The 23,071-nt window shown below is 37.2% G+C and overlaps 1 protein-coding gene and 1 long non-coding RNA gene across 2 annotated transcripts; both read left to right on the forward strand.

Annotated features, from left to right (window-relative positions):
- Positions 1 to 603: 603 nt before the first annotated feature.
- Positions 604 to 1,494, forward strand: LOC113354143. The gene is made up of 2 exons (XR_003361692.1): positions 604 to 873; positions 1,022 to 1,494. It is a non-coding gene; the product is annotated as an uncharacterized LOC113354143 (long non-coding RNA).
- Positions 1,495 to 19,311: 17,817 nt separating this feature from the next.
- LOC113352279 lies at positions 19,312 to 21,415 on the forward strand. The gene is made up of 4 exons (XM_026596120.1): positions 19,312 to 19,634; positions 19,992 to 20,369; positions 21,057 to 21,267; positions 21,350 to 21,415. The coding sequence occupies exons 1-4, from the start codon at positions 19,312 to 19,314 to the stop codon at positions 21,413 to 21,415; spliced, it is 978 nt and encodes a 325-aa protein (XP_026451905.1).
- The last annotated feature ends 1,656 nt before the right edge of the window (positions 21,416 to 23,071 follow it).

Here is a 23,071-nt window from a genome sequence, read left to right on the forward strand (position 1 = left end):
TAGTGCAGACTATAATTTAAATAAGAAGATGAAACTTTACTTCCTCGGAAAAGTGATTTTCCCATGGTTGCGGGAAAGCATTACCCTTGATTTTTCCCTTTGGCTAAAGCATTCAAAGATGATAGTTCCAAAAAAACACAACTTTGTCTCATCCTCCTTAAGTTCTGAACGGAGGTCAGGTAACCAAAAGAGAGAATCAGAAACAGTTAAGCAACATAAACTACCAAGAATGCATTAAGAATATATAAGCGTTATTGGCATGCACCAACTTTGCAAACAAGCGGCGTAGAATACGGTAACAACAAAGTGGTTCCAATATTTTATGTTGTCAGAGGACATTGTGTGGATGTCAACTGTATCAAAAATATTTTGCTATCAATTAATTGAACTCGAAACTATGGTAAAACCTCATTTTAGTTTCTTGTTTCAATATTTAGTACCGATGAAAATCAAAATATATTTTACATGTATATACACAACACAGGGATGATAAAACGGTATGAATATTAATGTCCATGATGGTTACATGAAGAAAAAAAATGATAATGCGAAAGTCTCTTAGCATCTACCGTGAAATATAAAACAATAATTCGTATGGAAGTTTCAAAGTAAACGCTAGAAGGCATCAAACACTACCAACTCTGCAAACAAGCAGCATAGAATACGGTAACAAGAGGGTGATTTCAATTGTTTAAGCCGTAAAATGACACAGTGAACACAACTGGATCCCCTATAAATACAAAGAAATTGCGGATCAAAAAAATACTGCAATCAAATTAATCAAACTTGAAAAACTATGGGAAAAGCTCAATTCAGTTTCTCTCGGCCTGCTTTCGTCGGTTTTGTGCTTGTTCTGATGCTTCTCCACTTCAGGTAAACGATCGTCAGTTTTTCTTTAGTTTCTCGTTTTGATGGTTCTCCACTTTGGCTAACTTTTTGTCTAGGTGTAAATAGTTAGAGATAATAAAAACGGATCTCTTTGTCTAATACTACAGTTTACATGTTTATATACACAACACAGGGATGTTAGTTCGACAGCGCCCTCATCAGGTCCAGTTTGCGGTCTTGGGGCGGAACTGAAAAGGATCAAAGGTTTAACTTCATGCGATTATTGTGAAGATTTCTGTAACGCATATGCTAGTGGCTTTGGTTCTCTGGATTGCAGTAACGATAATTTTGTTGCTAGATTTCTTGAGTTACCAATAGTGTGCATATGTTGTGAATGAAGCAACACCACCACAAGCATCCGTGATGCACTGCAAGAATGGTGTTTGATCTAGTGTTTATATATCGATCGATGATTGGGTGTTTTAGTTTGTTTGTGTTGATTCCCATTAGTTGACTTGTTTCCCGAGTCCCGGGTGAATTTCCCTTTTAAATTAAGCTTGTTTCATTTCATGTTGGGTCTGGACTTTATTAATTATTATCAGTATGATTGTAATCAAGGAATTAATGAAAATAATAAATTTAGGTTAAGCTCGGTTAATAGTTAAATCCTTCAAAGTCTATTTTCTTATAATCCTTGGAAACGAAAATGTTGCATTACCAAAAAGGGTGAAAATGATTTAACCGGTACACGTTTCGTATTTCTGTAACATAGGGGACAAAAATTTGTTGCGATCGTTAAAAAGGCAGTTCAAAGAAAATTGTGAAGATGCCCATTACTCGAGATTAACCAAAATCTCCATCTACTCGAGATACCCATTACATTAGCTCCGATAGGGGTGCCTAAACCTCATGTTCCTCTATTGTCCTATAACCCAGATCTTTCGGCTATTATCTTCTTATATTGGATGTACGCTGGCTTGTCAGCATCAACGAGTTCTCCTTTAACCTCACAGAAATACACATTGGGATGGAGTTTTATGATTAACGGGGAAGCCTCACCCATCGATCTGTCTCAACTACAGAACCAGAACTCTTATGAGTTATTCATCCAATGATTATCCCAGATATTGTGCTAACACTTATGGCATTTTACTCATCGTAAGAAAAATCAGGAATAACGAGTTAGCAGATGTGGACCACGTCACTGCATGACTGCCAACGGGTACCCGATTACCCGGAACCGGACCGGACCCGATTTAACGAGTTAGCAGATGTGAACATTTATATAAATTTAACATGGTGCATGTACATGTTTTTAGCAAAAACTAAGTTGATTTTAGAAGACCTGATAAATATCCAGACCCGACCGGTATTTAGTGCCTTTAACGGGTCCGGTTCTTGGTCCATCATTTTAGGAACCGGACTCGGAACCGCTAGAACCCAGAACCGAATAAAATAATCAGTTCCCGTTCCAGGTAGTATCCGATAGGATCCGTTGTCACCCCTAGATGTGGTGGATAGTGGAAGAGAATTGTTTTGATTAACCGAAGAGAAGAGAATTACACATTACAAATACCAATTTCAATCAAGAGATTCTATCAACAATGAAAACTGATCAATCAGGACAATATAAGTGTTAAGACCTCATGGGACATATAAACACCCATAGAAATATCACAGGCATAAGTCAAAAAAAAGTCAAAAGAGGACTTGCACTTTTATTTCACTATCCTCCCTCAAGGTGAAGGGGTGGTAACACCTTCAGCTTGGACTTCAGAAATTCATATCTAGGAGGAGCAAGATCCTTGGTGAAGATATCTGCAGCTTAGTCTATGGAAGCAATATAAGTAAAGTGCAAAGATTTTGACCGAACAAGTTCATAAACAAAGTGAAAAACCAAGGCCAAATGCTTCATACGACTATGCAAAACAGGATTTGAAGCAAAGGCAATAGAGCTTTTGTTGTCACGAGATAGTGTAGGAGAGTCAGGTAGAAACACATAAAGGTCTTTTAGCAGATGACAAAGCCATAAAACTCCAGCTGTTGTGGAGGCCAGAGACCTATATATACTCTTCCTCAGTAGAAGATCTTGAAACTGTTGGTTGTTTCTTGGCTGACCAACTGACATGATTATCACCAAAGAAAATGCAGTATCCACTAATAGATTTCCTATCTGAAGGACTGTCAGCCCAATCTGCATCTTTAAACCCTTGAAGAGCAGTGAATCCTTTGGTGAAGTAAAGACCATGATCTAGAGTACCTTTAATGTACCGTAAAACTGTTTTAGCTGCAACTAGATGAACATAAGTAGGAGCATGCATATACTAACAGATTTGATTCACTTCAAAACAAATCTCAGGCCTTTTCTATGTGAGATATTATAAAGAACCAACTATAAACTTGTATTTTGTTGGTTCCCCATCATTTGGCAAGAGCTTAAAAGAAACATGACATGGAGTATTACATGACTTAATTCGCACCAAGTTTGTTTTAGACAAGAGATCTAAAGCATATTTAGTCTGAGATAAGAAATAAACCAATTTTGTTTTTTTAACTTCCAACCCCAAGAAGTAATGTAAGTCACCTAAGTCTTTGATAGGAAATTGAGATGATAAATGAGCAATGATTTTGTTACAATGAGAAGGACAAGAACCAGTGATGATAATATCATCTACATAAACCAATATAATTGTAATATGATCACCCAACTTCTGAACAATTAGAGGGGAATCAGCTATAGAAGGTACAAAATCCAGAGCAATTAGAGAGTCTGATAGCTTTTCATACCAAGCTCTAGGAGCTTGTTTAAGGCCATATAGAGATTTCTTGAGTTTAAAAACAAAGTCAGGATGATCTTTGTCAACATATCCAGGTGGTTGAGTCATAAAAACTTCTTCTTTCAGGTCACCATGTAAGAAGGCATTACTGATGTCTCCAATCAAAATTAACATCCAAGGATAACACAACTCTTATGGTAACAGGTTTCACAACTGGAATGAATGTGTCATTATAATCAATGCCTTCTAAGTGACTAAATCCCTTAGCAACTAATCTAGATTTGTATCTTTCTATAATGCCATCAGGATTATATTTAATCTTGTAAACCCACTTACATCCAACAAGGTTCTGAGAAGGATCAGGGGATACCAAGTCCCATGTGCCAGCATTTGTTAAAGCTAAACATTTATTTCCTGTAGATTTAACCCAGACTTTTAGTTTAGAGGCTTTAGAATAAGAACTTAGAGCTTTGATGGATAGAGAACTAAGATAAGTTGTTGGAAGAACATGTTTATTGTTAAACATGACTTTAGGTTTAAAAATACCACTCTTGCCTATGGTTTGCAAAGAGTGGAAGGAAGATACAAAAGTGGAAGATGTAGTAGGAGTGTAAGTAGTAGGTAATATAATTGACGTTGATAAAGAATGAGGTTCAGTATTAGAGGAAGGGGAGTCAATAGTAGTAGAGGGGAAGTTTAGTAAGTTAGGTAAAGAAGATAAATCAACTGATTGAGCTTTGAAAAAGGAATGGACTCTTCATGAAAGACACCATGTCTAGGGACATATACCTTTCTAGATTTAATATCAAGGCATCTATATCCTTTATGACAAGAGTTGTACCCTAAGAAGACACATTGAGAGCTCCTAGGTTGAAGTTTATTATCAGTATATGGCTTCAACCAAGGAAAGCACAGGCAACCAAAGTTTTTGAGAAAGCAATAATCAGGTTTCTTCTTAAAAGTTATTTTAAAAGGACTAGAGTTAGGACAAGATTTTGTAGTAAGTTTATTAATCATAATATTAGTTGTGGAAAAAGCATCAAACCAAAATTCAGGAAGTAGAGAGGATTGTATTAACAAAGTTCTAGTGATTTTCATAAGATGTATGTGTTTTGATTCAGCTACATCATTTTGCTCAGGTGTATGAGGACAAGTTATTTCATGAACAATGCCACACTTAGAAAGAATTTCTTTAAGAATTTTGTTCACAAATTCACCCCCACCATCTGTTCTAATAGTCTTAATTGTGGAATTGAACTGATTCTCAACATATGACTTGAAAGAATTGAAAACAGAGGTAAAATCAGGCTTAAGAAAAAGGTGATATACTCAATAAAATTTAGAATAATCATCAATAATGTTCACATAATGTCTAAAATCATCAACTGAATTAACAGGGCCCCCAATCATCCATATGAAGTAAGAGTAAAGGTGCAGTAGAAATAGAAGTAGAAAGAGTAAAAGGTTGTTTATGACTTCTACCTACTTGGAAGTCAATGCAAGAGAGAGGATTATTCAAATGATGAGTAGTTTTTAAAGATTCTTGTAAAAGATTGGAAAGAAGGATGAGCCAATCTCTTATTACAAATGGCTGGTGAAGCTTTGACACATGAGAGAACTTTATATGATGAATGAAATCATACTGGATGATAAGAAAGACTGCACTGATCTTTATTTGGTGGATAAGAGAGACTTCATTGAAAAGGATAAAGACCATTCCTACTGGGCCCTTGAAAAAGAGTCTTCCATATAAAATTTTGGGCAGCAAGAGGAACACGGAAAATTTTATGTAAAACAAAGTCATGTGAAGGAACTGAAGCTAAAAAAGAGCCAGAATTTAAGACTTGCATACCTTCACCATTAGTTGCAGTAATAGAAGTATCATTAGGAAATCCAGAAGTAGAGTCAATATTATTGGCATTGGATGTGAGGTGATGAGTTGCTCCAGAGTCCACATGTACCAGGGATTATGTCCTAGAAGATTTGCAGAAGCAAGCATTGCTTGAAAATTTCTTGGAGGACCTCTTCCTTGATAAGATAAATTCATTATATTTCAGCACTCATTAGCTTCATGACCATACTCTTACATATCTGGCAAGTTGGTTTGTCTCCATAATATATGTCAGGTGGTGGTGGAACATAAGCAGTGAAAGAGCCAATAAAAGTAGTTACTGGTGTGGGAAACAAGCCAGTAGAGCCTCTTCTATAATTTTTATTATTATTATGACAAAAACCTCTACCAGAGTAAGAGTTATTGTTGAAACCATTATTAAAACCTATACCAAATTCTCTACCATACCTTTTGTTATAACCTCTGCCAGTACCTCTACCATTAGTGAAGAATGCATGATTTATTGATTCAACATGAGAATTAGTAGATGTACTATTTAAAACAATTCTCCATTAAGCATGAGATAATGCAATCCAGTGCTATTGACCGGTGGATGAAAAATCCGGATCGAAGTAGCAAAGGAATTATAATCAGAATCAAGACCAAATATAAGGTGACAACTACAATCTCATTATCAGAAATACGACATCCAAAAGCATCTAATTTCTCATATATTTGTTTAATTTCACTACCATAATGATAATAATTCATAACCTTTGGACCACTCAAATGGTATCTGCCTCGCTAAGATTGGTACCCGGCTTTAGCAATCGTGGTGGTGAGGACATAAATTTATTTTAACAATTCCAGGCTTAATAGGTTGTTAGGATATCACTCCAGAAATTGCTTTTTGACTTCTGGAAGCTGAAAAGTCAGAAATAAGTTTGGATATTCAATTTTAGAATGACTTTTAGAGGAAAAAAGTTAATTTTTTGTGAAGCAAGGACATTATGTTTTTGACTTCTAAAAAATAGAAAAACTTCTGCTTCTGGTATCCAAACATGCTACAAGTATAAGGGCTTCACAATATAATTAAATATGTGGACGCCTTTCAATCCTAGTTTAATTGGGGGCCATAACTTCCAATTGGGGGCCATGGAATTTTGTTTTCCCCCCAAAATTTTCAGGGGTGTAAATATCGCAATATGAGTATACTATTTTACCCTTCACTAATTGAAAATCAGTTTCACTAATTAACTATTCTAATTAAGGCCCCTAATCTATATACCCTAACTAAATCAAAGAGAAAATCAGTTTCTCTTTTATCTTCATCTTCCTCTCCTCCCTTTCTCTTCTCCACCTCCACCATTAACGACTCCACCTCCACCGAGGAAAATTCTTCGAACCGATTCATCGCTTAATAGTCGATGATAAAAATTTAATCGACGATTAACTTCTTCTACAAATATGGCTAAAACAAAGCAAACCGCTCGCAAAGCACTTCAAATTCCTAATCTTGTAGATACGGTGAATGCAAAGGTGTACGTGCGAAGAGCTCCTGAAGCAAGCAAATCGAAACCCAAAAAGGGAATGGCTCCAATTAGAGGGTACGTGAACTTAAACCCACATCCTATTAGATGTTTTGGTTGTTTTTTGATTGTGTAATCGAGATTGGTAACTGAAAAATAGAAGTTACAGAGTGAGAGTCGTTAGCATCGAAGAAATAATACCCTAACGACTCTTACATTGCATGCTTTTTCTATGAAAAATCGTTAACCTGTTAGTGTAAGTATGATGACCCTTGTTCTGCTACTTCGACCTTTTGTGCCCTAGAATAGAGTCGTCGCCATATTAGGTTGAAGATGACGACTGTAGTTTGATGACCCCAAATTAGTGCGTAACGACTCTGGGTTGAAGTTGAAATGCCTTCTGTTGGAGAAAATGATAGAGTCGTCAGTAGTATATAATCCCTAGACTAGAGTCTTCAGTAATTTATAATCCCTAGAGTCGTCATCTCTTTTATAGGGTCGGCAGTTACTTGTTTGACGACCCAAGTTTAATCTTTAACGACCCTTTAAGGACCAAAATCATCCTCACTGTCCAATTTTTGGAAAGAGTCGTTACCTTATAAATTACAGTCGTTACCTTGTAATGAAGAGTCGTTAGTTTGTTAGAGCATATCATTGACGACTCTTTAACTGATAGAGATAAAGTTGATGTCTTATAAAAAAAATTCGTGTTTGGAATGTAGTGACAAGAAAACGAAAGACAAGGTTGAAATCACGATAACTCCTCCTTCGAAACCTCCCCGCAACAATAAATACTTACTTGCCGGTCTATTGCGCGGAAGAAGGCCAAGTGAGGTATCATTTTCTATCACCGAACCAAGAGACAAAGGTAATGAGTTGTCTGATTCGTCAGAATCAGACACTCCTGTTGTTTCAGCTAACACTAGTGCTGAAGAAGAAGATGAACAAGAAGAAGAGCAAGTAGAGGAGGAACATGGTATACAACATGAGATACAAGAAGAAGAGATTCAAGAAGAAGAAGAGGAACAAGAAGAAGAGCAAGAAGAGGAGGAAGAGGGTGAAGGTAATGGTAGTGGTGATGATGAGGATGATGGTAATGAGGAGGAACAACATAAAGGTAATAATGGCGGTGATGATAATGATGATGAGGAGGAAGAGAATGAAGGTAATGATGATGAAAAGGATGAAGGTGGTGATGATGGTAAAACCACTGTTGAGTATGAGGAAGAGAATGCAAAGGCGAAAAAGCCGGTAAAGAGGGTTAAGAAGGATGTAACAGATATTGCACCCAGTGCGAGACACGTTCCCGCTACTCATTTGATGTTGCCTCCTCTTATAGGTGGTAAACTTAGAGGAGAACCTAGATATGGGGGCAAAGTTCTATTTGGATATCCTGGATCGTGGGCTCATTGCATTAGTGAGACAATCGTAAGAATCCCAAATTTGCTTGCTATTTGATTAGTTGGTGTTAACTTGTTTATGTTTTGTTTTTTAAATACATGTTTGTTTATGTTTTGTAGGATCATAAGGATGTCGCACGTCTTTTCCGGCACCAATCTTCTTTCAAGAAAATGGAGTTGTGGCCGCTAGAAGGTGAATGTGCAAGAGTTAGAGATTTGGTTGAAAACTCAGGTTTGTACAATGACGTTGTGAACTCTGTGATTGCGTATGACAATGTCGCAGTATCTAGTTTTTGTGAAAGGTATCACGCTGAAGTCGACACATTCCAACTTCCTTTTGGTGAGATGGCGATAACTCCTGATGACGCAGAACATATATTAGGGCTGTAAGTCGAAGGAAAATCAACCGGTGAGAAGTTCAAGAGAAAGCCTAGTTGGGAAGACATCTATATATGGACCAAGAACTTGTTTGGCTGGGATTCCGAGAAGACTAATGGGCTTTTCGAGAAGGGACATAAGTACCCGAAGAAAGAGTTCAAACTTTTAGATCTTAGGAACATGTTTTCTGGGACATAAAAGAAGGAAAAAGAAGGAGGTCTCTCTGATATGGAATGTCGCTATGCGGAGGCTGGGTATTTGTTGTATGTCCTTGCGTCGGTTATATTTACTGACACCAAAGGTAACCGGGTGAGCGCCAACCTTCTTCAGCTTTTGGATCCCTTGGAAGATGTGATCAAGTACTCTTGGGGAACTGCCATAATTGCACACCTGAATGGTCAGCTTTCTCAGGGATCTCGCAAACTAACTTCTCAAATTAATGGGAATTTGGCTCTAATCCAGGTATTTGGATTGATGAACGTTTTCTTATTTTTGTACATTTTAAAAATTGAATTATTTATGTTTATTTCATTGGTTGCTATAGGTGTGGATTTATGATCATTTCCCATCACTGATCAAAGATAATGAATATGTAGAACTCAAGCCAAAATGGAGCAAAGGTAGTCCAACGGGAACCAAATACTTGTTCACTAGTTCTCAAGATAGGGAACAAACTGATGCGTTGATACAAATGCGTCAAAAACTTGACAAAATCACGGCTAAAGAGGTAGTCTTCAATCCGTACAAGAATAATAGAGTTGGTGCAATGGAAGATGTCGTGTATTACCATGGCCCTTTGTTTCACCCTAACGGTTTTTCAATGTAAAATCCGATAAGAATCATGCGTTAACTTGGTTTTATTCAAGATTCACCCGATGAAGATTATGTACCTCCGTTCAAGCACAAGTTGGAAAAGTGTGAGGCTGGCGAAGCGGGTATAAAGGTGGCTTATGAACCTGAAGTTGATGTCAAGCATTGGAATGATAGACACTATAGTCTTGTAGACATCTCATGGTGGGTGCATGTGGATGAAGGTCATGAGGCAACACCGGATTACGTCGAATGATATGAAGGCTTCTCCCATGGTAGGGTGATATGGGTAGATCCGACTCCGGGTAGGAGGACCAACAGAGCATCCACCTCTTCTTCTTCTCAAGTCGACCGTAGAGATGCTATTTCCATTTTGACACTAGTGGTGAGTATTTAATTTTGTAATTGTGTTATTCATCTACATATAAGAGAGTTAATGTGAAATTGTTTTTAAATGCATATAGAGGGAGCGAATGAAGCTTCTTTTCAAGGCTTTTTGTTGCTCGGCTGACAAAGGGGAAGTGATGGATCCTGCGAAGCAACGTCGGTACGCTGATTACTGCACGCACATTGAAAATCCCAATGCAAGGAAGATGTTCAAGGAGCTGGCTAAGGAAGGTAAGAGGAGCCGGAAATCCCGTAGACAAAGAGCACAAGAAGTTGCTGAGCATGGCCAAAGTAGCCAACATCATGATGAACATCCCTCAGAGGTACAAGAAATTACTAGAGGAGATGTTGGTTCCCCAGAGGGTGCTCCTCCTAAGAAAAGTCGAAGATTAGCAGGTCAGGGAGGCAGTAAGGTGGTGGTCGAGGTCGAGATGGTCGACTTCAACTTATGTTAATTTTACTCTATGAATTGAACTTAAGTGTGTGTTGAAAAAACTTATGTGTTTGGTTTGGAGTCTTCGTTTCGAGTACTTTTATGTTTGGTAACTCCTGTGTTTGTTGAAAATACTATGTTTTCAAGTATGCTCGTTAGAACCATGTAGTACTCCAATGGACACAACATTTCCCTTCCTCATACCAAGGGTCGCCATCTTCGTTTCATACTACTTTGACGACCCTAATTTTATTTACCACTTCAACACACAGAGTTGTTAATATCCTCAAATAGAGATCTAACGACCATTTTTCCCAAAACATCTAGGAGATGGGAAGAATATTTCTGGATAGAGTCGTCAATGTTTATAATGAAATCAATGACGACCCTTGGTTAACAAAATATATCCAGGAGGTCTGAATTTATTTGGCTAGAGTCGTTAGCTTTTTCATGTCAATGACAACTGTTTGTTGGATTTAGGAGTCATTACTCTGCTATGGATACCTGTGACGACTCTCATTTTGAAACTAAAAAGGATTTTGATTTCATTAGGAAAATAACATTACATCTATCTCGTATTACATAAGAGTTAATATGGGTATTCTTGAAGTTGATGCATCAAATGTTCGTCAATGTTGTATATTCTTTATGGTGAATGGAACTTAGTTTCCCCATTACGTATTGTCCATAACCCATCGAAACGTTCCAGCTGAAATTAAACGAGGAATGTTATAAATTTGAAGCATGACAGAAGTATAAATATTAACGGAATACTCACTTTTTCCTTAAGCCACGTCTCAGTTGTACAATTACAGTTCATCACTTTTCCACTTGAAGCTTTCGCTCGAAATCTGTGAAGTTCAGCCATCATATGCTTTATTGCCCACCATGACACTTAGTGTGAAACCCCGCGTAGCAATTGTTTGTCTTCCAGGTATTGCTTAAAAAACGGTCCTTACTATACACTCCATCTGAGTCACTATCTTGCTAAGATCATCCTGGGCGTTCTCATGAATAGCTTCATGTACAGTAACTACCCCACCAGTGTTTTCTCGAAGAATTTTCTTCAAACGTCCATGGGACTACTCTGTGATACTAGTGGACTCATTTTTTTAGTGTTTGTACTTATTGGTCCATGCATAAACAAACTTCTCCTTCCAAGGATTCAACCAGGTATCTTGGCAATAGTCGACCACCTTCTTATAATCCGTACTCCAAACATCGATGAACTTTTGGCAAATTTGCATAGTACTTTACTTCGGTCTTCGAATGGGTCAAAAGGTCCCAATCTTTTCATAAATCCTCCTATACATCCCCCTCTTCATCAAATTTTTCCTTGGCTTTCTTTTTCTCTTCCGTTATCTCTTTTTTTGAAAGTTTACTAAGACGCTCATATTCTTCCTTGGAATGTTGATTACCCTTTGCAGGTTTGATCTTTTGGATTTGATTCTTGCAATTATTAAAAAGATTCTTTTGGATGTGCCCCGTACAAATAAAATGTTGAGCAAGGGGAAAAAATTGACGAACGACACTCATGACTGCAAAATCCCTATCCTTAAATATAACCTGCGGTGTCTCTTTGCCACGGTAAATCAACCCAACTTGTTCCAAAGCCCAAACATAGTCTTCTATTTCTTCCTTTTCCATAAAGCACCATGCCACGGTGAATGATTGCTTATCCGAAGTATGACTATCCACGTTCAACAACGGCATGTTATACTTGTTGGTTTTATAGGTGCAGTCTATGAACAAGACCTGGTAAAAGCACTGTGCCAAATGCATCATCCTGGGATGGACAAGAAAAATATGAGTCACTTTGTCGCCCGGATCGACCCTTGTTTGCATGGCATAATTATGTTTTTCTGCCAACCACTCTGATTGTTGCATAATTAATCTACCATCCCATTCAGTTCTCTTGATCGTTGCTTTGGCAGCGTAGATTGTGGAAAGAATAGACAAGTTTGACTTATCTTCCGCCTTTATTGCATTTAGAATCTTAAGGGGCCTACATCACTTCATCTTCCGAACCTTTTCCATTTGATGTGGTTTCAATCGGGCATATGCTGGGTGCCCTAAAAGAGTACTAGGTGGAGGATGGTTGTGACGACCATCCGGAATACTATACATCCACCATAGTAGAGTTTTGAGATGCCTTTTGAAAACAATCCTGAAGGGGCATTTTATTTTCTTCGACGAAGTTTTGTAGACCCTCGTCGTCTTCTTCACATACTTGTAGTTCTTCCCTTTGTGACTTTCTTCCTTATCCCCCGCTCTCTCGCATACCATCTCCATTTGCTTACAATCAACGTGTTTGCTTTGAACAATTACGCACATATTCTCTTTTCCCTTGGAAATAATCCATTCCTTGACCTCAGTCTTTGTTTTCCACGTCTACATTAAACAAATAACATGTTCATTATAAAATACTAATTAAACAATTTTCATATGGATATACATTGACTCAAACAATAAAAACGTACCAAATCGGTCATATATGCTTGGGAGGTATCCGGGCCGATAGTGTCGAGGGGTTCAGGTTGAGAGCTCACTCGTACAACCAACTAAAGAAAAAGAACAAAAAAATCAGTATAGGGTCGTCACTCTTTAAGATGTTAATATGACGACCCAGACAGTCGTCAGCAAAATTTACAAGTGAACGACTCTTTAAGTCGTCACCCAGATTTCCTGTAGACAAACGACCCTTTTGTCGACGTATGACGACTCTTCTTTATAAAGTGACGACTCTACATTGATAGATATAACCAACTCTGCCCAGTTTTCACCTTGAATCGTCACCTTGTATACATATAAAATAACGACTCTAAGAGTCGTTCTATGATACATATGAAGATTCGTTTGGTTTTAATCTTTACGGATTAACGATTCATGTTAGTGGGTGCATTTGTTTTTGAATTTAACTCAACCAAATGTGGTTGAGGCAGTTTGGTCGCTCCATTCTATATAAAGAGGTCCATATCTCACCTATTCCATATCAAAACCCTAATTATCAACCTCCTCTTCTCCTTCTCATTTAATTACCATTTAAGAGCAAAAAAAAGAGAAACAACATGATTTCATTCACTAATGAAGAGAATTTTGCCATTACAAGAGCTTGGAAAACAGTCACTAACCGCTTTGAAAGTCTAGACAAAGACATTGATGAAACATTAGATGCTTGGTGGTACCGTGTATTCATCGTTTTTGTGGCGTTGGACGAAAATTGCAACTCAAGGTCTTTGAAACAAGTCAAGGAACGCTTCCAGAAGATACAATTCGAGTGTGATGTTTTGAAAAGAGAACTTAAGGCTGTTAGGGAAGCCTTTCCGGATATGTTGAGTGTTGTAAGAGTAAGTATTTGAACAAGAGGTAAAACTTATAAAAAGCTTTGATCGATACTAATTAAGTATATTTGCATTTTCAGTTGGGGAAGGCGTATCGCTATTATGAGGAGCTTCGTGGGGAAAAGTTTGAGCTCCACGATTGCTACTTTATCTTGGAAGGCACTAGATATAACTACGCCATATATGATTAAGTGTATAAGTGCACCTTTATTTTCTATTGTATTTCATTTCCTTCAATGCAACGCTATGCGAGATGTATGCCTTTTACGATTCAATGAAATGATTCTATGAAATCAAAAATTATGAGAATCTAGTGCAAGGGTCGTTACTTTATATAACTAATCAAACTAACCACTCTAAAAGAAATTAGTAATTGATAGCTAGGATCGTCATTTCATATGACTACATGTATGACGACCCTAAGTGTTACTTTTTACAGAGAGTTTTGGTTTTAGAGTCGTCTATGTGTAAACAAAAAAACAAAACGACTCTAAGTGACCTAGTGTTAAAGGGTCGTCAATGTTTAGCACACTACCCTAACGATTTTTCATAACCTGGAAAAGTTGCAGGTTTGAGTCGTTATTGGTAGTGTCAATATACTGACGACCTCAGAGAGTCGTTTGGGTATACACCCCCCGACTATGACGACCCTTTCTCTGAGTTGTTACATAGTGTGGATGATTCGACCACTTGGAGCACCATTCAGACAATTTGAAGAGTATAGGAAGTTTACCTGATTGTTTTGGCCTTGGGGTTTCTCATTTTGAGTGTTGGTTCCTTCATCTTGAGCAATGGGATCTTCATTCCAACCATTATTCATGCCTTCCTCTATCAACATCTCCTCATCAAACATCCAACCCATATCATTAGTTGAGACAATCTTACCATCAACACAATCATTGTTGTTATTTGAAGCTTCACCAATCTCATTCCCTCCACTTGAATCACCCATTTGTAAAAACCCTAGGTTTTCCTCTCAAAACTCCTCCTCTTCTTCTCAACACATAAAACACATTTTCCATAATATTCTCCTAAAATCAGATTTTAATCTAAATACACTTACCACACTAATCAAACTAATTACTAATCATATAAGGACAGTTTTGCCATTTAGAAAATATTTTTTTAAGGGGTGACCCAAATTAGGATTGGGTGACATTTTTGTCCCGTAATGCATGGCTTCCAATTAGAAGTTATGGCCTCAATTAAACTAGGCTTTCAATAATTTAATGCCCAAATTTAGCCGTAGGGGGGCTTTAGGTTAAGAATATGCAAGTGTAGGCCGTGCGGGCCTCAACTAATCCGTGCGGGCCACACAGGCACACACTATTTACACCCACACCGACACGCAAATCACCAAAGTATCAATCCGCGTACATAATCCGCACTTTTCTTCTCTCGAAAATAGGAAAAAATGGCGGACAAAGCAAGTAGAAGCCTGATAATTTATGGCGATGGACTAGTTAAACAAATCTCATCATCACACATTCATCTCTATGATCTCGTTTCTCGAGGTTGCTCTGGGTTCTTATCTCTCACTCAATCCCCTAATGCAGGTTCGTTTTTTAACCCAATTCAAATTAAAATTTTCTTCCTTTTTCTCCATCAATTACTAAACTTAGTATTGGGTTTTGTATTTTTTGTCTAATTGATTAATGGGTTAATATCAAAATCTTAAATTCATCTTCCATTTTCTTAGTTTTGATTCATATGATTAATTCTCGGAAAGGACTTACTTTTTTTTTTTTTTTGAACATTTTATTTTGCAACCAACTTGCTAATTGAAGTTTAGTAAGTTAGGGGTTAACCCTTTGAAGCTGGACAATAAGTGGTTCCATTTCTTGTCGATGTTGAACTAAGGAGATGGTCAGTAGATTCATTTATAATGCTGCACTGCACCTGCAAAAATAGAAATTGTCTTGTATGTAGACACCTCTTGTTACACAGACGACGAAAAGATAGACCAGGTAACTAGGTTAGTATGTGTATCTTGGTAGGAGTTGTTTTGTCTGAATAACCTTTGATAGTTCAATCTCTTCAATTTGAGTTTGCCAATTTTATAACATTCTTTGTGGAGAATGTAGCAACTCTGAAAATGAGCAAATATTGCTGTTAGAGCTACTTGAAAAAGCTGGTGGTGATCCAACATGCATCTAAGACATGTGCTTCTTCATTTTTGTTTGAAGTTGGGGTCATCTTTAGATCCTACTTCCCAACTGTGTTTGTCACTGAAGCTACATAATTCTTGTAGAGTTTGGATATTGTAAAGGTAAAGCTAACACGGAATGAGTTTCTTAACTCAATTCAAATTTAAATTCTCTTTTTCTTTTTTTCCGTTACTTAGTAAACTTAGTAGTGGGTTTTGTATTTTTAGTCTAATTGATTGATGGGTTACTTTCAAAATCTTAAATTTAGCTTCTTTTTTTTTCTTCGTTTTGATGCATATATCAGCATAAGGGTTTAACTGTTGGAAAAGACTTAAAATTTGTCGCACACTTTATTCTGCAACCAATTTGCCAATTGAAATTTAGAAGAGCGATGGCTTGACTTCAAGCTGGGGGCAAAAAGTGGTTCCATTTTTATTTATTTTTTGTTAATGTTGAACAATGATGGTCATTAGCTTAGATTCATCTATAATGTTGCACAAGTAGAAATTGTCTTGTATGTAGCAGGTCCGTAAAGATAGACCGTAATTGTTTTGTCTTTGATAGTTCAATCTCTTCAATTTGAGTTTGCGAATTATAACAACTCTGAAAATGAGCAAATCCTGCTGTTAGAGCTAGTTGGCAAAGTTGGTGGTAATCCAATGTACATTTTCAATGACGAGAGCTGTGCTTCTGAGTTTTTGTTTGAAGTTTGGGTCAACTTTTAGATTTTACTGCGAATCGTGCACCTTTTAGGACTAATGTCAGTCAGTGTTTGTTTTAGGTAGTAGGTTGGGAGGTTCATGTCTCTGTTGTTGAATGAGGCATGTTTTTTCTTTTTTTTTTGGCAGGAAATGAGTGGTTTTTCGTCTTATATGAGAATCACGAATTCGTGCTTTTAGATGTATCTTGTTTTTGCGGAGTTGAGATGTCCATCTATTTCACTTTTGCATTTCGGATATTGATTAGAAAAATGTAATAACATCTATTTCACTTTTGCAGGAGGAGCTTCAACAGGCACTTCTCCAGGCACCTGATGGAGAGAATCTTTCAATAAGTGCATTTATGTTTATGTAATTTGATTTTGCTGTAACCCCCATCTTGTACAGATTAAGTTGTCTGTTTTTGTTTTGTAGGAGTAAAATATCGCATACGTTAGTAATCAAGCGAAGTAAAGAATACAATCTAAGCGAAGAGAATCGCACACAGCAAATTTGAGATGACGCACCAGATGATGTCAGCAAAGTCACGAGTAAAGTGTGAAGAACTGTGCGAAGAGGTACGCTATGCGAAGATGAGCGATTGTATATGAGCGAATGTGTCGCATAGTGATCCCGAAAATAGTGGGTTTCTTAGCTGTCATCCACTATGTAAAATCCTATATAAAGGAGAGAGGTCATTACTTGTAAGGGAGATTATAGAGTGAGTCTTGATCAAGAAATAGAGAGAGAGAAAATTAATCTAGGACAAATAGATCATTGTAATAGTTTGATCAATCCTTATAATTCTATTTACATTTCATATAATAAGAAGATGATTATCTAAATTCTCAATTAGTGATAGTGGGATGTAATTGTCAGATTTATGACAACTACATTTTTGGCGATAGAAACAGCTCTCGATGATGATTCCTATTAATAGATCTAAAATTTTAGGGAAATTAAGAAAGAATCATAAGGGATCCATGAAGACAACACGAATCATACCAATTCAAGGAAAAGGCAGAGATATACAGTGTAATAACATAACTAGAGTATCAATTTCTGAGGCATATTTTCAAGCAACAATAACAGGGAGAATTCATAAAAGAAATTACGAAGGCAAGAAGATAGAGACGGTAGACAAAGAATTTCCATTACAAGATTGGGAAAAGGTGAAGATTTACTTTGCGGCGGATGAAATTCCAGAAGAAAACTTACAGCGAACAGATCCATTGGTAATTACGGTCACAGCTGAGCGAGAAAAAATTATTGCAAAACAGAGGGGATTTGAAGGATGGGCGATTGATAGAACATTGATAGATACAGGAAGTGCAGTTGATCTATTATTTTATCGCACATTCAAAGCAATGGGATATGAAGATGCAGAAATGACACCTACATCCTATAATTTTCATGGATTCAATAAGCAATTACAAAGCCGAAAGGAGAAATCGTGATACGAATATTACTGGGAGAGGTTCAAACAAAGATAACATTGTGTGTGATTGACATTAAGTCACCATACAACATGTTGTTGGGACGACCATGGGTACATGGACTAAAGGTCGTAGCGTCAACATTACATCAATGTATTAGATTCCCAATTCCAAGCGGTATAGGTGAAATCAGAGGAGATGTTAAGGTTGTGAATACTTGTAATCAAATAGATGTGCGAAATTATGAAGGGAGAGCAAAGAAGCGAAAGGATCGATGGAGAAGAGCAAAAGAACAAAGGAAAGAAGAGGAATTTCGAATATACATGATAAGAGAGAAAGAGGGAAAAGGAATACCAGGCGAAGAATCAGCGGAGGAAGGTGGACAAATTAAAGAAACTAAGAAACCAACACCTATGGGGGAACCAAAAGAGAATTTTACTGCAGCGGAACAAACAAAATAAATAAACATAGGAACTGAAGAAGAACAAAAAATATTAAGAATTGGAACTAAAATGGATAAAGAAGAAGAGGAAAAAACAATAAGCATTCTGTGAGAATATAATGATATTTTCGCATGGAGTATGGAAGAAATTCCAGGAATAGATCCGTCTGTCGCATGATATAAATTAAACATTAAGAAGAATGTAAAGTCGTTCAAGCAAAGGATAAGGAAGATTGCAACTGATTATCATCCTAAAATAGAAGCAGAATTGCAGAAGATGTTAGATGCAGGAATTATAAGGGAGGCAAAATATCCAGAGTGGATAGCAAATATGGTGGAGGTACCTAAAAAGAACAACGAAATTAGGATTTGCATAGATTTTACAGATCTAAACAAAGTGTGCCCTAAAGACAGCTTCCCTTTACCCGACATACCTCAAATGGTGGAATCAGCATCAGGGAATGATAGAGTCACAATGTTAGATGGGTATAAAGGCTATAATCAAATTCCTTTGGCAGAAGAAGATCAAGAACACACTGCTTTCTTCGCACCAGGAGGTTTATATTGTTACACGAAAATGCCATTTGGATTAAAGAATGCATGTGTGACTTATCAAAGAATGGTGCAGAATGTATTTGTAAAATGGATACATAAAACATTAGAAGTCTATGTAGATGATATGCTAATTAAAAGCAAAGAGGCGAAAGATTATGTTGATAATTTGCGAGCAATATTTGAACAAATGTGAAAATTTAATATTAAAGTAAACGTAGAAAAATGTGCAATTGGCGTATCATCAGGAAAAATTTTGGGCTATATTATATCCAAGGAGGGAATACAAGTTGATCCGGAGAAGGTACAAGCGGTTAGAGATATGCCACCACCTGTAACAGTCAAAGATGTTCAAAAGTTAAACGGATTGATAGCATCATTGGGAAGATTTATTGCAAGATTTTCGGACAAATGTAAACACTTTTTCAATATATTAAAGAAGGGGACCAAATTTGAATGGACAATGGAGTGCGACAAAGCATTGCAGAGCATAAAAGATTATTTAGTAAACTTATCCATTATGCAAAAGGCGAAGCAGGGAGAAGAAATGTTATTATACCTAGCATCAACATCTCATACATTAAGTGCAGTACTGTTACGTTCAGATGAAGGTGTAGAAAAACCAATATATTACATAAGCAAAACGTATAACTCCGCAGAGAAAAATTATTCAAAAATTGAAAAGTTGATTCTCGCACTGGTATATGCATCATTCAAGCTTCGCATTTATTTTCAAGCTCACAAAATTAAAGTATTAACAAGAGTACCAATTGAAAACGCGATGAAGAATTCGAAGAGGTCAGGAAGAATAGAGAGGTGGAATGCACAATTAGGAAACTATGAGATTGGTTATGAAATTTTATCTTCACCAAAATATCAAGTTATCGCAGTGTTTCTTACAGAAATTCCAATAGAAGAAGATGAATATGTAGAAGAAATGATGGAGGTCGATAAAGAACATGGAAATCTTAATGATTTATTAACTGAGTGAAATCCAAACAGATGGGAGATATTGGTGGATGGATCTTTCAATGGAGAAGGAAATGGAATTGATATTGTATTCATTTCACCAACAGGAGCGAGAATGACTTACTCATTTAGATTGGACTTCCAATCCACAAATAATGAAACTGAATATGAAGTAGTTGTCCACGCATTAAGATTAGCAATTGAAATGAAGATTGAGGATGCGCGAATGACTAGTGGTTCCCAGTTGGTAATTCGTCAGATAGAAGGCATATATACTACCAATGAACCATCTATGCAAAAATATAGGAAATTGGTTATGGATTTAGCAATGTACATTCCAAAAATAAGCTGGAGACATATAGGGAGAAAAGATAATAGACTTGCAGATGCATTGGCGTTCATACCATCAATGTTAGTAGATCCGGTTGCAAGGGATATAAAAATACAAACACTATTATTACCATCTGTATAAAAGGGTGAAGAAGTGCAAACAAATGTGATGATCATAGACGATACACAAGAAGAAATTGTGAGAGAAGAGAAGGATTGGAGAACTGAGATACACTCTTATCTAGAGAAGGGAGAATTGTCGAGGAAAAGATTAGAAGCACACAAATTAAAGAGTCGTGCGACAAATTATGAATTAAGGGATGGTGTTCTTTATAGAAGATCATTTCTTGGACCTTCACTCAGATGTCTTACGCGAAAGGAGGGAATCGAAATTCTAAAGGCATTACACTATGGCGATGCTGGCAACCATAGTGGAGGAAGATCACTCGGATACAGGGCAAAAATACAGGGCTATTACTGGCCCTACATGCATGAAGATGCAAAGCAAGTTTCGAGGAGATGCGAAGAATGTCAACGTCATGGCAAGAAGATACATGCACCTGGGGCTATGCTTAATACATCAACAAATGTATGGCCCTTTGGAAAATAGGGAATAGATATTGTTGGACCATTTATACCAGGAACGGGGAAAAAAAGATTCCTAATTGTCGCAACAGACTATTTCACTAAATGGGCAGAAGTAAAAGCAGTTCAACATATTCGTGATAAAGACATCTTCACATTCATTTTTGAAAATATTATATGCAGATTTGGCATTCCTGCACAATTGGTGTCTGATAATGGGAAGCAGTTTGAAGGTGAGAATATAACAATGCTGCTCAATGCATTCAAAATTCAAAGTGGCAAATCTGATCCTTTGTATCCTCAAAGTAATGGACAAGTAGAAGCTACAAATAAAACAATCGCAGACAACCTGAAGAAAAAGTTAGAAGGGAACAACAAAGGATGGTGCGAACAAGTACATAATGCAGTATGGGCTTACAGAACTACAAGATGAGAAGCAACAGGAATGTCGTCCTTCTGTTTGACATATGGAGTAGAGGCAGTGCTACCAACAGAAGTTATCATCCCTACCACAAAGAGAGAAGCTTGGGAAAAGAATTTAAGTGCAGACTTGATCTTAACAAAATTGGATGATTTGGAGGAAGTAAGAGAAGTCGCTTTGCAGCACATGGAAAATTATCAAAAAAGACTAGCTCGAGAATACAACAACAGGGTTAAAATAAGAGAATTCCAACCGGTAGAATTAGTGCTACGCGAAATTCCAGTATATCAAAAAAGAAAAGATGGAAAATTGGAGAAAAGCTGGGATGAACCTTATATAATAAAAAGAATAGTTGGGGAGGGAGCCTATGAATTAATGGATCCTGAAGGACGAAATACAGGTCGTAAATTAGATCGACCTTGGAATAGGAAGTTCTTGAAAAAATATTATCCATAGCCACTTGCGAATTAACTCGCATGGATAAACAGTTAAAAGTATGTAAGTTCATATTTTTGAACAAGTCCGTAATGCGAATATTTCTCTTGAAAATTACGAAATTCTATAAAAGCAAAGTAAGACCTTGATACAAGGTTACAGAAAATGATATTTATTATCAGATTGGCTAGGAATCCGAATGTGGCGTGCACCCTAGTTCTCTCATATGCAAGAGGCAATATAGTAAGACCTATCGCACGTCATAATTGGAAAGACCTAGAAGGCATGACTCAAGGGAAGGCTACACCGACCCCGGAACTTGAGTTGTGGAGATTTGGGGTGAGAATTAAACGATAATGCCATCCGGGAGAGATACCTTAAATATTCAGTCTAAGACAGTAATCTTAGATTCAGAGCCTAAGGTGAGAAAGGCTCTCCCAAGGAGTGCAGAAACTCGATCAAGGCGCCGAGGTACACGGTTGAGTCAAGAGTGCCCGGGGCATCTGGATCGTACCTTGCCACTGTTGACAAGTCTTGACTATGATGCACTCGGTCCGAAGATACCCCACTTAGGGTGCGGTCTTGCTGCCATAAACCTTATCGGTAGTGTATGCGAGACTGCAAAATCAACTGGTTGTTGAATAACTGGATGGGAAGAGCCATAATCTTAACCCGATAGAGGTAAGCTTCCTTGAAGGGGCAACCAGAGGGAAGATAAGGACGGCACCCTCCATTAGGGAGATGAATTGTGTCAAAAGACGTAAATATCACAGGGTTTTTACTCATGGGAGTATTAAGACTTGTGATATTTATGCGACAAACCTGAAGAGGAAATAATACAAGCGAAAAAGATAAGACGAGATCAATGGGTCGATGTACTAAAATGCAAAGACCGCCTGCGATATCGTCGCACAAGAATGAGGAAATATAAGAACCTTTACATAGGAAGGCAAAATATGACCTCCCAAGTAAGTTAAAAAAACTAATGATAGATTCGCACAATTGTTTCTTACAAAAAAGATAATAAGAGGCAAGTATGGGAATTAAAACAACGATATATCATCTTCCTTGCAACAAACAAGTCTAAAAATACGAAGATTCAAAATACGTCAAAATAAAGAAAGGAAATCAAGAATGCTCAACAACAGCATCTTATTCAAAATACTTTTCAAATCTTAGCACTGGGTCCAGGATTTTCAGTCTCAGTAATGACCTCATCAGCAGACTTCTCTTCTTCTTGCTGATTTACAATCTCAGTAATGACCTCATCAGCAGACTTCCTCTTCTTCTTGCTGATTTTCAATCTCAGCATTGGCCTCATTAGCAGACTTCTCTTCTTCTT

This window comes from Papaver somniferum, chromosome 2 (assembly GCF_003573695.1).
Source record: "Papaver somniferum cultivar HN1 chromosome 2, ASM357369v1, whole genome shotgun sequence".
Classification (NCBI taxonomy): domain Eukaryota; kingdom Viridiplantae; phylum Streptophyta; class Magnoliopsida; order Ranunculales; family Papaveraceae; genus Papaver; species Papaver somniferum.

Coding starts and splice junctions, on each gene's coding strand:
- LOC113352279 (XM_026596120.1), top strand. CDS start 19,312: ATGCCACCACCTGTAACAGTCAAAGATGTTCAAAAGTTAAACGGATTG. Junction 19,635..19,991: donor ATATATTACATAAGCAAAAC/GTATAACTCCGC, acceptor AAATCCAAACAG/ATGGGAGATATTGGTGGATG. Junction 20,370..21,056: donor TTGGCGTTCATACCATCAAT/GTTAGTAGATCC, acceptor TATTATATGCAG/ATTTGGCATTCCTGCACAAT.